The sequence below is a fragment of the Cygnus olor genome, chromosome 7, assembly GCF_009769625.2.
Source record: "Cygnus olor isolate bCygOlo1 chromosome 7, bCygOlo1.pri.v2, whole genome shotgun sequence".
In the NCBI taxonomy this organism is placed as follows: Eukaryota; Metazoa; Chordata; class Aves; order Anseriformes; family Anatidae; genus Cygnus; species Cygnus olor.
In genome coordinates this window covers 10,245,269-10,260,157 of record NC_049175.1, presented here as the reverse complement: position 1 = coordinate 10,260,157, position 14,889 = coordinate 10,245,269, and the positions used below count along the sequence as shown (strand labels likewise).

The window sequence follows — 14,889 nt, the reverse complement described above, 5'->3', positions numbered from 1 at the left end:
TAGCTAACAATCTGCACTGCTTAATACTTGACAAGTTGTTAAAGCACATCCCCTTTCTCCTGCTGTGCATATGATTAAAAGAACAGAGGTTAAATGCAGCAATAGAAAAAAATCCGGGAATTCTATTCTGGTCACACTGACACTTCGTTCCCCCTTCTCAGTTTTACAATAAGCGAGCGCTGCTAAAGAGGTGGAAAGCTCATGACAGGATGGCATCAAGCTGGAGAAGGGTAGGAAAATGCTTCCTTGGACAAAATCTTCTTCCCTTCCATGGTCATTAAGCACCTTACATAGCTGTTTTCTATCTTAGCCAAGACCCAGCTTGCAGGAGGAGCCAAGCTGTATGAATCAGATTACAAGACATACATAGCTGGTAAGGCCAGATCCAGAATAATGTTCAATGGGTTCAAAGCTGGCAAGTTTATGCAGCATAAAAATACCCTCTTACACACTGCTTGTGACACTCCTGAAAGCACAAGGCCAACAAATGCTGGCTAGTTTACCAAGGGATCCCAGAAGTCCAGAAGGCAGGTTTTATGAGATGGAAATCTAATTTTCTTTACTCTGAAACTACAGTCAAAAGCTTACTTTTTTCTGCAAAAGTTGCCTGCATGTCTCTGTTCTCTCCTACAATGATTCTGCATTTTCCTTCAGCCAGTGTACTGATCAGCAGCCCCTCCCAATACAGGAGGTAGAAGGCAAATGAAAAAATTAAAAGAAGTTGGCAAATGTACCTATATATACAGATTTCATGTTAGCACAGTTATGCTTCAGAAATTATGGCAACAGCAATAGAATTCTGCTGCTATGATGAAGGATAATCAAAGGAAGAGGGGGAAAAAAAGCCAGTGCTAAAATATTTTCAAAGGCATGAAAGTCTTTACTGTTGTGTAATTTAAATTTACTTGCCATTACTTGAAATTTCCTTTTGCCTGTGTGATTAGAATGTAAATGTTTCTGAAGTATATTAACAAATATAATCCCTGTTTTATTGCACAAATACTGCAGCAACCTTCTCTTACTGTTGAAAACTAAGCAGATTTCTTAATTTACTACTGAAACTACAGAACAAAATTAGTTAAAATGTTTTGAATATGAACTCTTACTCAGGTGTCGTCCATAAGGGTGAACTAATATAGCACTTTTTATTTTACTTATACATACAAACATCACAAAGCTACAGCGGTATTTTACACAACTGTAAATATGGAATGTTTGCATTTTTGCAAGAATATTTTACCATTTAATCTCCTACAGTTTGAGGCCCAATTTTGGTACCAGTACATACCATAGTAATGTAGTGTCTATTTTGGATACAGTCCTACTAGGTTCTCTGGAATCACTTGGCATGCCGTGGATTGAGGATACATGAATTGGATTGTGAAACCTAATTGCACACTCAGAATTTACACTTGACAGCAGTAAAAGAAGTATAGGTGTGAAAAACCTTTTCATGGGTATCCCATGATGGATTTGCCCAAAAGTCTCCATCTCCACAATTTCTTTAATTTTCAAATTCAAAATGTCATTGTTGAGTAGAAGTTACTGTTCCCTGAACATAGAGTTCAATAGAATATGATCATCCCACTGAAGCCTCTATGCAGCCAAAGTAAATTGGGTCTTAACAGGGAGCTAACTGACAGAGTTAATCTGACCCCCAGGTAAAAATGAAGCTGCAGTACCCTCACTGCACCACTGCTGTTTATTGTAGCACTGGGCAAATTCTGTGTACTCTTACTGAGAAACTATTTATTCTCCCTGCTATACTGATCTTCCTGGACTTGACACACAGCATTCTTTAAGTGGCACAAATCTATAAAAATGGCCTTTTTATACAACCAAATTTCACAGCACAGAGTTTAGTTTGTTAACATTCATGCTACCTTTATTTACTCTTCACTCATTCTTCCCCAAATACATTTGATAGAAAGAGAAAAGGGAAAACAAAAATAAAAACCAAATTCTCTATTTCTGTATACATTGGAGTTAATGACACCAGATTAAGCAATTACTTCTGCATCTAAATTCAGCAGTCCATTAACGGATAAATGCTAAGGAAGAATGCAAGTTGTCTTTGTAATTGGTATTTATCCACCACGTACTGTAACGGAACCAATTCATGTTATAGACTGCAAAGTGGTAACTGTATTAAACTGGCAATCCAGCACTGAAAAACTTTAGAGTCTAATTCCCATTCCCATAGCAACCCACAGTCCCCTATTTAACACACCATGTCTTGTTGGCTGTTTAATGTACAGTCTTTAAACTTTCCTGTTTCCTAAATAAGCTCCTTTACCACAGACCTTTACATTTTATTCTAATGCATATGCTTTCCCGCTTATTAGTTTGTGTAATGTTCCCTCTACTATGAGAGGGAAAAAAATAATCCATAAGACAAGTTTTCATTTTATCTTGCACTTGTCACATATTAAGATTCTCCTAGTCTGTCAGACTTCTAAGCTTGTCTAACATCCGTCATTTGTACCCAAAATTATTAAAGTCTATCCATGCTGTATGGTTTTTCAGTTGCTCTGATTTTGATTATACACAATAATTTGTAATTTAAATTCACAGAAAATGTGCCTATGTAGCAATGTGTTTTCCTTGTCAGATATAAAGGCTTGGCCTTTACGACTGATACCAAAGCCCTGTTTTTCCGCTCATTACAAAGTTCCAGTAATGCTTGGGCTGACCAATTACTTATAGTAATTTGATTATATACCCTTTTTATTTTATTATTTACCCATTTAACTGAGGATTGATCAGAACAAAGAGAGACAATTGAATATGCTGCAATAAAAGCAGTATGAATAACAACAGTAGGAACTGAAGTCAAACCAGCAGCAGTTAGGAAGCATGGAGATAAGACTGAAATCTTGTCTTTAACTTCTCCTATTGTGCTTGTGCTTTGCTGTGCCAGGGTTCCAAACAGAAGGATATTAGTCTTACATTCAGTAATTCATTTGCAAGTGGAACAGGGATGGACAAAAGATAAAATCTTTATCATGGCAAAATTAGTAGCATTTGCCCCCCTACTTTCATCCTGACAATTTCTTGATTTCTCAAACATTTGATTATTAAACAGAAATGAATGGTTCAGTACTGAGTTACATACCAACACACCTGCACCTACCAATAGACTCACTGGGTCATTCTCAAGATGGACAGAAATGTAACAATGTTTTTAAAAATCCCACTGGGGCACACCTCAGTGCACCACTTGTAGGACTTAAAAAGAAGAAAAGTCAGCAACCCAGCCTCTAGCTACCAGTTGCTTTTAACCTGTTGTCCTAGAGGGACAACAGTAATGCTAAAAATTCTCCAGCAACAAGCTTAAGTGAGGGTAAAACCTTCAAATACTTCATTTGAAATATGATAATTACAGGTAATTTAACATTTCTCCAAACATAAATCTTTATCTTAAATCCTGGAGAGCACAAAAAGTTGGTGAAGTATCTTCTTTAGAACAAAAGAAAATCATTAAGTGTCCTAAATGTGTAACAGACAGGGATGAAAATGATAAACGGATGTCATGAATACAAAATGAATCCTAAGAAAAACTCAGAGAATGTTAGGCAGATATTCAAGCTATAATAAATTCTAAAGAACACCCCTATCATTCCTCAATGTTATTAAACAAGAGTAATACAGAGTCTACAGACATTGTGACTGGTTGCAATGTATCTCCGTTCACAACACACAACATTCAGTGAATCTATGGATATAGACGTAAATTTCAGCCTGCTAGTGTCTGAAACTTGCCCACAGCCTTGATCACTCCAAAATTAAGACTTCTCAAGCACAGTGTGTTTTCGCAACTCTGAGGCCATATTTGGTCAGCCTTACAATAAAAGAAACATGCATCTCTATCATTTAGGATCTATGCATTGCCTTAGCCTGTATTCACAAGCCCCATTTGATACACACAGTCAAAAGGAACTACTGAGAAACTGCACAAAAGATATTGTTCCTTGTGTATTGTTACATGAATAGAACAGAGGCAATAAAACTTTTACCAAGTACGGGAATTCTAGCATCAGGAGAGTAGAGTATTACGTGTGTTACGATGCAATACCTGCAAATTTTTACTGCTTTCACAGCAGAGAACATTATTTTGTGCAATATGTTTTTTTAATATTGTTGGACCTTCCTGTAGAAGGATCAAAAAGATGACAAGGACCACTTCTTAGAAAAAAGCAGAGAGTAAAAATGTTAATGTATTTCAGCTGAAAAAGTCCATCCATGTTTGTTTGGGTTTTATCCTGGACACAGCATCATCTGCAGTGTAACTCTGCAGAACATACGCAGGCTCTGGTGTAAGCTTTACAATCTGAGACAAAGACAAATTTTGAGGGTGAAATCAGTTTGAAAAATAAAAAAGGAGATAAGATTTGTAGAGATACTACCTTAGCATCTTAAGATCAGCCAGAGATGCTGCCCACTCTTACTCTTTACAAAGCGAACATCAGGTATAAACAATCAAATGTTCCTCCTCAGCTGTTTTAAGTCGGTCAAGAGGAGACTCAGGATTACTTGGCTACCACATTTTTCAAGAGCACACTGTGAAGCCAAACCATAAAATACTTCAGCTCATAGTCTTAATCATAAAACACATTAAAGACTCCTGCTGCTGTCTCTTTTCAAGCCTGCCCTGAGAAGAGAGTGTGGTCTACCTGTCCGATGTTGTTTTACTGAGTGCAATAGCTGGAAGAACATAATGATGTCTTAGCTTCTATAAGCAACGCTGTGGATTGGAGGGGGATTCACAAAACATGAGGTTAACTTAATTCTGATGAAAGTTACAGTTCAGAACCCGTTTCCCAAAACGGAGGAACAAGAGAGACTGAAAATCCATGGGTGGGAGCTTGCCCACGCTGCAGAAGAGGAATGAAAGGCCAAAATTTCCCACTCAGGTCTGTCACTTACAACCTGCCAATGACTCCTGATTGTGTTTCAAATGACAAAAGAAACAGTGCAGGAACTTGGTCATGTCCCCATTCTCTTCGATCTGAACAGCTGCACATGGGCTACCTCTGCTCAGGCTGCAAGGCCTACACGATCCATTCAGATGCTCAGTAGGCACAAGGAAAGAAGGACACAAGGAGGGGACTAAGCCCAGGTATATGGCTCTCCCTCAAGTACCGTTTGGCAGCTTCCTCTCATATTTCTGGTGTCTCATAATAAGATTGCAGTGTATTTGGCCTCCCATTAAAGAATCAAGCATTACCCTTCGGATGGAGTCCATCCCTTTGCCAAATGTCTTCCCCATTTGAACCCTAATGAAAACATTCTGAATGATTAGAGTGAACCTAAGTGGTGCCAGAAGTCTTCCAAAAGCCTACTAAGTTACAAGCAACAAATAATAAAATGTTGAAGAAAACAGTTGTTTTGTTAATATTCTATTTACACAGCTGGGATCTTGGGAATTCTATCCATCCATATGTTTAGTAAGCAAGGCAGATTAATGCGAAGAATTGCCATTTCCTAAGTGAAAAACAAAGAAACAAAACCCAGTACAATTAAAAGAAGGCTCCCCCAATCTGTCTTTCTCAGCTCCATTCCCCATACACCCACACGACTCCCCCGTAACCACGAAGTACGAAGTAACTGGAGAGGATTCTTCACAGACAGATATAATTTATAACAAAGACAGGAAAAGACAACCCTAACTCAGAGCTTGCTGCCCTTCCTATAAAGTTCACCTCCTTACCAAGAAAAAGCAGAGGATAATTTGTTTGGTTTTTGTACTCAACTCCTTTTTTTTTTTAATTGTAAAAAGTTTCCATTGTCCTTTTATGTTTTGATTATTGAGTAAGTTTAAAGACTTGCCAAATAGCCCTAGATTGTTAACAGACCACCGCTATTTAACTTTGAATGCTTTAAAAAATAAAGACCGAGTTCACATTAATATTCTATGCCCTCCTTTTATTTATCATCTTTTCTTTGAAATTTAAACAATTTTCCTAGCTAAAGTTTATTAAATGTAAGCCTAAGTAGCAATATAAGTTACCTCACATATGAAACAGACATCCTATAAAACTCAGCTTTCTAATTAGTAACACTCTATTTTCCTGAAGTTAACTTATATGCAGGAAATCAAAATAACATTTTATGAATTAAATATTCACATGCATCAGATTCAAAGTTCAGTAAAAATTCTTCATATTGTATCCTATGACAAGTTAGAAAATTAAAGGTGAAATTAGAAAACATACAAACTTTCTGGTGCATTTAAAAAAAAGGAACTTTAAAGGACTGCAAAACTAATCTGTTATTCAGACTTTGAATAAGTCTTCTTATAATATCAACTGAGAGGATAAAAAATTATAAAAATGTATATTGAATATAGATCATCACAGTAAGGAAATGCCGTGCTATTTATTTATATGAATAAGGTCAAAATTTTATTCATAACATAAGGTCACAAGATGTATGAATTTGATACATAAATATTCACCCATGGGGATACATTCCCTTGAAATACCACATCGCTTTTCCATTCCAGAGATACTTTTAAGAATACAATGTGATCTTCAAGATGATGAAAACCTGCAGGTAAAGGTAGGGGTGCAAAAATAGTCGGCACTGTAGTGTAAGTTCATGGATCTCTACCTGCTTATTAATAAAAATGATGCAGGAAATTTTGGAATTAGGCCAATTGCTCTAACAAACTAGTCACCAGTGTCTTCACACTGGACCAGCAAATGGTACCTGTCCCCAAATGGTACCTGTTAGCAATCAGTAATAATAATAAAAAATAAAACAAAAAATAATTAAAAAAATTAAAACAAACTATCAAAATATATATCAAACAGTATTTTCTTGAATAACTTCTTGATCGGTGCTGTATTATATGGCTAAGTTTAACAGAAAAGATTATTGTTCTGTAGTGGACATAAATTTTTATTCATTTAAATATTTATTGACAGATTACTTACAAACCTTATTATTTTGAACTAAATACAAAATTAGGGTGTAGTACGCAAATTTCTACCACCGTGCCACCAAGAGCCTATCTGGTTTCCCATCAGCTTGTGTACAAAGCTCCTTCGACAGTTTGCCATGCTGGCTGACCTCACGTTCTGCTTTCTGGATTCCTGGCTCCCCTACAACATGCCTTACAGACAGCTGAGGCCAGATCACAGATGCAGAATCATGCGGATCTGGTTCCAGCAGAGCCAACTACCCTGTGCGGCCCCAGGATGGAGCTTCCTGGGGCTTGGACTCTGAAATGGCCTTCAAGAAGACTGCTTTGGAGTGGGAGAGTTTAAACAGAGACATCTAAGAACAGCAATTCTGTTAAAAGCTATTATTTGTTTTAAAATGGAATGAAATCAAACTGAAAAAGTCTCAGAATCTTCTGTGGAACAGAATTACTTTGCTCAGTTCCAATTATTTTTGTTATGCTCTGGTCAAGTAAAACAACAAGAAATCCCAAAGGGCACTGACAGAGTAAGCTGTTCAGGAATAATTAAAAAAGTAAAACAAAATTAATGTCCTAACAGCTTGCCCCCAGGTACTTTGCTTAATCACTTTAAAGTTTCCCCAAGTCTTTATTTCTGCCAATCTCATTGCCTTCCATTAAAATTTAAATACATAAGAATTCTGATCTATAAATATTTTTAATGTGTTATAGTTCTACGATAGAGCAATTAGTCCTCTGGATCTTACAATACTCTGGTGAATAGCAGAGAAATGCTGTCTTTAATATGTCTATCCTTTAAGTCAAAGCCTACAATTCCTACTTGGCCTGCATTCCAGCAAATAAATAAGCCATTACTGCTATTATCAGAACCACGTATGTTAACATACACACACACAGAGTAATCAAGTCACTTTCTAAATAATTAACAAACCCAGAGAGCACATCTGTGTATATCCAAATTCCTGCACAGTTCCAGAGATGTTTCAACACCAACAACTTTTTTTTCTCTCTCCTATTTAACATAATACAGTCAAAAATACAATGCTTTGTCAGATAAACAAAAAATGACGATAAGCTTCAAAATTTTTATTATTTTTTGCTCTCAGCTTTTCATCCTTCAGGCTGCTGAACAATGTGACCCCAGTCACTTCTCAGTTTAACTCTGTATGTGAATAGGTCTACTGAAATAAAATTTCGGAAGTGTTTGAAAAGAGGCACTTGTTTTAACGTTGGCAGGGTCAGAAGCATAGTGCTCTGTGTAATGAATGCATAGTCTATCTCAGGTATTCTGAATTTTTCCTGCCAGAATTTTTACTTTCATGACTTCCTACATGTTAGTGAGTTAAAAGGCATGCTTGTTTTGTATTTGATTTTTCTTAAGCAAATAATTTAAAAAGCATTTTGTCAATCATTCTCTAAAGCAAGATTTGCAAAAGTACTCAGCACCATGAATTCCACAAACTCTCTAGAGCTCTCACTGGCTTTTAGGGAAGCACAGTTCAGCTACCTGAACACAGGCACGTTAAAATAGCTGTAGAAAACCACCAGCATGCGACCTATATCGAAACACAGCTGTTAAAGGTCAGAATATCTCCACTATGGGTAACTATAGCAAAGACTCTTTGTAAACCAAAGGAGGTTTCTAACGTGCAAGATATGCTTAAAATATTTCTAGTAATAATGCATACAATCCCAATAGACTCCACTTTTCATTCAGTCTAATCATAAGCCCTTCACGATCCCTCTAGTTATAGCCATAGCAAACTTCAAGATCAAAGGACCAAATCTCAGTTATTTTTGTCACCAAAAACCACTGGCTCTCCAGCTGCTTACTTCAGTAATCAGGTCTTTGGGACTACACACTTCTGTAGAGGACATCAAAAATTTTCCTTCAGACATCAAAAGCCCAAGTACCAGTTTGCTAGTTTTAAACATTCATAACTGTGAAATAATGAAGCTGCTCCTGAAGCTGTAGTTTTGATCTTCATAGTAATAAAAGCTTGAGGACCATGTTATGAAGGAAAAAATAAGTAAGGACATAGAAATTAAAGAAAAATGGCATAAAACACAACATTGGTTTATCAAAGATACGTGATGCCAGACTAATTTCATAGTTTACTTAATAAGATAACCAATTTTCTAGACAAAAGGAACGTGAGAGACATGATCAATGCATGAGAGGACAAGAATATCACACAGAAGGGACTGAGTGACCTTGAAGAATATTCACTCTTGTATTTAACAACAGACTGTTTGGTGACATTGTTGGGACACAATTTTTAAAAATCTGTAGTGCGCTGAGAGTACCTCAAACAGGAAAAAAAAAAAAAAAGATAAGAAAGGAGAACCAGAACAGCAGATCTACAAGACAGCTACATGATACAGGTGTGAAATGTGGACTGATTCTAGGACCTATCATGCAGATTATTCCCAAAGAGAAAAAGAAAGCAGTATGTCATTGTACAGGGCCTTGCTTTTATCTCAACAACAACACTGTGCCATTCAGTCACTTATGTTCAAACAAAACTAACTTAAAGTGGAATAATTACAAAAACGACCAACAGGATGACTAAAGGCTACTATGTATGTAAGAATGTATATATCAAAAGCCTATCATAAAAGCAGAGATTAGAGAAGACGGGCTTTTCTAATTTAGCTAAATGAAGGCTGACAATAAGATTGCTGTCTCTTTATATGCTAGAAAAATAAACACTGGGAATGGAATAATAACTAAAGGTCAATACTGGCACAAATTGGCACATGAGCTTGCTGTGCACATAAGCACATAATCTTGCTGTGAATACCCTTAGCCTGGAAATTAGAAGTTTTATAACCATTACAGAAATCAGGCTCCAGGGCAGCTTTCTAACTGGAATAAGAGAGGCAAAAAAGTTAACTTCTTAGGCTTGAGCTTGACAAGTTTCCGAAGAGGATTATACATGCTTGCCTATGAGAAGGCAGCACTAGACCTGATAATTAAAGAGGTCCCTTCCAGTCCTATGTTCTTAATTTCCTTCAAAGTAATCTTGTCTTTGCCATGGTGATATTTACAAAACAAAGCTACAGAAAATCAATTCAGTGCTTTTTAAGCATTACAAATATTTGAAATCTTCAAACTTTGAAAAACATGCACTCCATTAGTTGGGGAATGTGTCTCTCTAGTGTGAACTGATATGCTTACAGAAATGTTCTGGTTTCATACATTCTTGAAATGCAATTTTCAAAAAATTGTTGAGCAAATTTGTTTTAAAAATGATTGATTAACCAATTTAAGTGTGCAACACCTAATGAGGATTACATATCAAAGTGAAGTCCCAGACTTCAGGACTTTTGCCATCAAGAAAGGCTTATTAGCTTTCAGATAGTGTACTTCTTCTACGCACTCTCTTAAATTCAAAACACAGAAGAGATTTTATTCAGACTTAAAGCAAGAAACCACCACCAACAACAACAAAAGACTAAACAAAAACAGCCACCCACACTTGGATAAATACCAGACATAGTCTGAAAGCTTAATGTTTCAAAAAGTAAGGAGTACATGGAAAGACAGCATTAATGGAAACTGGAACTCTAAGTAGGGGATGATATCTAGTGACTGCTATAACACTGAATCTGCACTGTCATTAAACTTAATCTTTGATATTTTTATTGCAACCTGACCTACTATGACATCTCTAAAGAAAATTACATTGTACACTACTACTTCAAGAAGTCAAACTTAGCTAGTCATCTGGGCCATAAAATAGCAGATTACTCCATCAGGCTGGCTAAAGCAACTAGGAATAAAACTAGATTTACCAACCACATTATTTTTATTAGGAAATGTTTCAAAGCAGACATAATCCCAGAAGACATTAGCCTCATTCCATCCAAAAATACACAACACAGCGCAGCAAAAAACATGAACTACAGTAGAAGGTACAATTTTTAAATCTGGAAAAAAAAAGTACTGCAATATATCATCCTATCAAAGCAAAATAAATTAGCTGACCATAGAAATAGAAAATAATAAAAACTTCTACACAATTCCTGTATTAACTAATTAAAACTTTTTTTTATAAGATCTGACGTGTTAATAGGAATTGCTCCACTGAATCCCTGCACATCAAGATTTGGTGTGTACTCCATTTGCTTTCTTTGAATTTGCAGGCGTACTAGGTGTACTAACCCACAGCTAGATGGCAAAACCTCCAGAATGGGCAAAAGGTAAAAACAGTATCTTTAACAACAGCATTCTTGAAGAACTCTGGTATGTTAGCCCTACATGCATTTTATTTTGGTTCATGGCCATAGTCCAGATAAAGCACTGTTTCTTCTGCAGTTCTTCTAGATGTTGAGAAGTGCTCAGAACAGTAACAAAACAAACAAACAAAACAAAACAAAAAGCAATGAATTTACTTGGCAATCTTAACGCTTCTCAGTAATTCCTTGTACCTTGTACTTACTGTGTTTTCTAACAGGTATTTGCACATATGTAATATATAGGTCTTTGTAGATCTGCAGTGAAGGAGAAGTAAAGGATTTGATAGCTGGAAAGGTAAGTTTTAAATTTTAAAGACTGCCAAACTAGGTTAGATTTATGATGTGTGTTTTATCATCTAACCAAGCATTCATGTCTTTCAGCATTAACCTTTTTTTTTTTTCCTAGGCAATATGATCACCTCAGGCAGTTTGATTTAAAGGCTTTAGCTGATGCAAAAATACATTTAAATTAGCCAGTCGTTTGTTCCTTTTTTTTTTTTTAAATACTTAAATACTGTCTATATTTTACAAAGTTTTTTCTATCATGCTAGCTGCATTAAAACTCAGAATATTAATCAGATTGTGAAGCTCCACTAATTATGTGCTATATTTAAGTAACTTAGATTTTGTTAAGTGGCATGCAGATATTGTATGCATAATCTAACTCAGTTTTGAGTCATTTCCCTTTTCTTGTCTGATTTTATTTTACACAGGAAATGACAGGGTCATTTGGAAATAAATGCACTGAAAGATCAAAAAGGAAATCTGATTGAGAATGCTGTATAATTGCCCTCACTAGAGAAAAAGTAAAATTCAATGGGTGTATAATCCATTGCTATAAGTTTTATCTGGAAAACACATACCATGGCTTCTCTAAAAGGATATCCAATACAGCAGTAACTATTGCTTTTATTTGTCGCAGCTGAATCTCTGCTAAAGAAGAGGCTGCTGGACTTTTGTTCAGTAGGTGATACCTTCAGCACACGTGAAGCACAAATTTACTCAGTGAGCTAAAGCAAGCCATTTCAGTTAAAGCAAATAATTTCATTGATTTGTCCAAAAGTCTTTATTTGCAAATAAGATAATACTGTGATTAAGCTCTTAGAATGCCATGGTTCTTCTTATTTGGGCAAACCTGGTCATTACATTTTACAGTCTCTCATTCCAAAAGAACAGCTTTCATCAATGAAGCTAATAGAAAACTTCTTAGACAATAGCAACAGTGTGCTTGGGAGTAAGGATCGCATCTAGCTGTTGGCCACGGTATATCTACAGTGGCTTTATTTTTTATTATTTATTTATTTTAAAGACAGTAATCTACACAGTGAAAAAACAGTCAACCTTTCATCATAGATTTATCATCTACTTTTAGTGCATAGATTTCCCAGATGATCTCCAGTCCCCTTCTGCTCCCTGAGCACATGCACTGCAAGGCATGTGACTCCAGGCATGCTCCTGCCATAGGCATACACAGAACCACATCTGCCCCTTTAGCTTTTCAGGGTTTGACCTGCTCATCTAAGGGACTGCAAACACAGAAGGGTAATGCTCTCCTTTACGGATAAGCATTTCTAAATATAACAAAGCTGTAAGCTACAGAACTTGACGTCTGTGCTGAGCTCACCTCTCATCACATTTTACACATCAAGCAAACGCAGAGAATGCCATAAATTTGTATGTATAGTTTCAAAGTGTTAAACTAACTTATTGAAGAACAATATATCACCCTACCAAAATAAACTCTGCACGAATATAAGTATTGATCTTCTCGGGTATTACACTGTGGGTGGACAAATGTGGTTGGAGTCTCTGCCATGGGACTTAGAATACAAAACAGATGAATTAAACCAAACTGGCGCATAGGTAAGAAATGTCTGTAAGAGAGTTGCAGCTAAAAATTATCATGAAGGTTTTTATGAGTTTTATTGTAAATCGCACTTGTTCCTTTGATGGATTAACACCAAAGTCATTCACAGAAATACGTTTCTGCCATTCCCTAGTGGAGGTAGATGGTACAGGTGGTACTCCCTAGCACACAAACAATGCAGAGCAGCTGCTTTTCCTTGGCTGTGAAACTGTAGCATTTTACGCTGATCTTAGACATCCAGAAATAGGTTTCAAGAAAACACAAAGACATTTATTTTAAGCTAATCTGCAACTGATATATTAACCAAATTTACACAAGAAATTATTTAATTAAAGCGTCATTAAAAATAATTTTACCAATTAGAAAGCTCTAGCCAACCACTGATCTCATTAGCTAATATGAAAACCACAACAACAGTGTGATGCTGAAGTCCTTCTTGACTTATGTAATTAATTTTGTCATTGATTCCAGCATAGCTGGAATTTTAACCCACCTTACAAACAACCTCAAAATAATCTCCAAATATTTGCATCCATGGCGAGAAAAGTCCTTCTTGCGTAAAACACAGTTATTTAAAATCAACATGGGAGGAAATTATACTGCATCATTTACAGACCCAAAACCACCAGCTTAATGTGGAAAAGATTTTTTCCAATGCATTAATAACTTTTAACTTCCCTGTGTGCTGATAAGCTAAAATACATGCCATAAGAGAAATTCTACTACCGTGCCTCTCAGAGTAACCAGTTGTCTCCTAAATTATAAATGTAAATTCTTTTCAATGTATTGTAACATATATATTCAAAATGCACCATCAAACAAAAGGAAGGTATGTTTGATTAATTTAATTTGGCTGTTTGATTAAAGGTCACCTCCTGAGTCAACACATATTCCTATGTATTTTTTCAGGTATAAGTTAGAACACAAAGTTTAATAACAGTGAATTAGCTTGACTATAAGAGTGCCTTCAAAATGCTGGATTTCTAGCTAGCTTGTTTCTCTACAATCAGTATAATTAACTGTTGGTGACTACAATGGAAAAAAAAACTGTGCATACATAAATATCAGCACTGCGGTCAGACTCTTGCTTGGTACAGAAACTTTTCTGATTTTGATTGCTGATTTTAAAACAGTCAGACTCATGCATTGCTAATTCAAATGACATGCACCAACTTATAAATACATAAACAAAAGTATTTCTGATTTAACACATTTTAGCCAACAATTGCATTTACATTTTTTTGAAATCCAAAATTAATTTTGAATTTGAGGATCGAAACATCTAACTTGTATTCTTTAATCAGCCATTTTACTTTAGTAATGAAGTAATGTTGACATAAAATTGCTTTGAGCAATAAAAAACATATGTCATAGTGCATTCATTAAATAACTCTACATAATGAGTTCCATCTATATAAATGACTTACCTTATTACTTATCACAAGTTCTTCTCTAGGACTGTGGAAGAGATGTTCATACAATTTATAGGGTTTAAATAAACTGGAAAACAAGAGAAAAATACCGCTAGTACAGCTGTAGATCTCTAGAAAGGTAACACTTTAAAAAAAAAATTGTTATAGTGAGAGTTACTCTCCAGATGGGTAATACTCCGAATGTTAGGGAGAAATGGCTGTTTAACTTCAGCAGATGGTTGTTTAACTTCAGCTACGATACACAGGGTATTTAATTTACAGGACGTAATGTTAGATGGCTGTAGAAAATCCAATATGATAATTAAGAATAGAACTGCTTTGTTCTTATGGAATCGAACTCCAAGAAGACTAAGTTCTCCTCTGAAAAAAAGTAATTCCTGAAACGCGTATCACCAGGATACTTATGTCTTTAATATCAGCAG

The 14,889-nt window shown here is 35.8% G+C and overlaps 1 protein-coding gene across 2 annotated transcripts in view; it reads right to left on the bottom strand.

The window, feature by feature from the left end:
• The window catches only part of CABCOCO1 (ciliary associated calcium binding coiled-coil 1), a 101,127-nt gene that overhangs the window by 60,082 nt on the left and 26,156 nt on the right, over nucleotides 1-14,889 (bottom strand). For both annotated transcript variants that reach the window (XM_040563782.1, XM_040563783.1), the window contains one exon: nucleotides 14,462-14,534. In XM_040563782.1, the coding sequence (XP_040419716.1) occupies nucleotides 14,462-14,534 (73 nt within the window). The remainder of the gene's footprint in view (nucleotides 1-14,461; nucleotides 14,535-14,889) is intronic.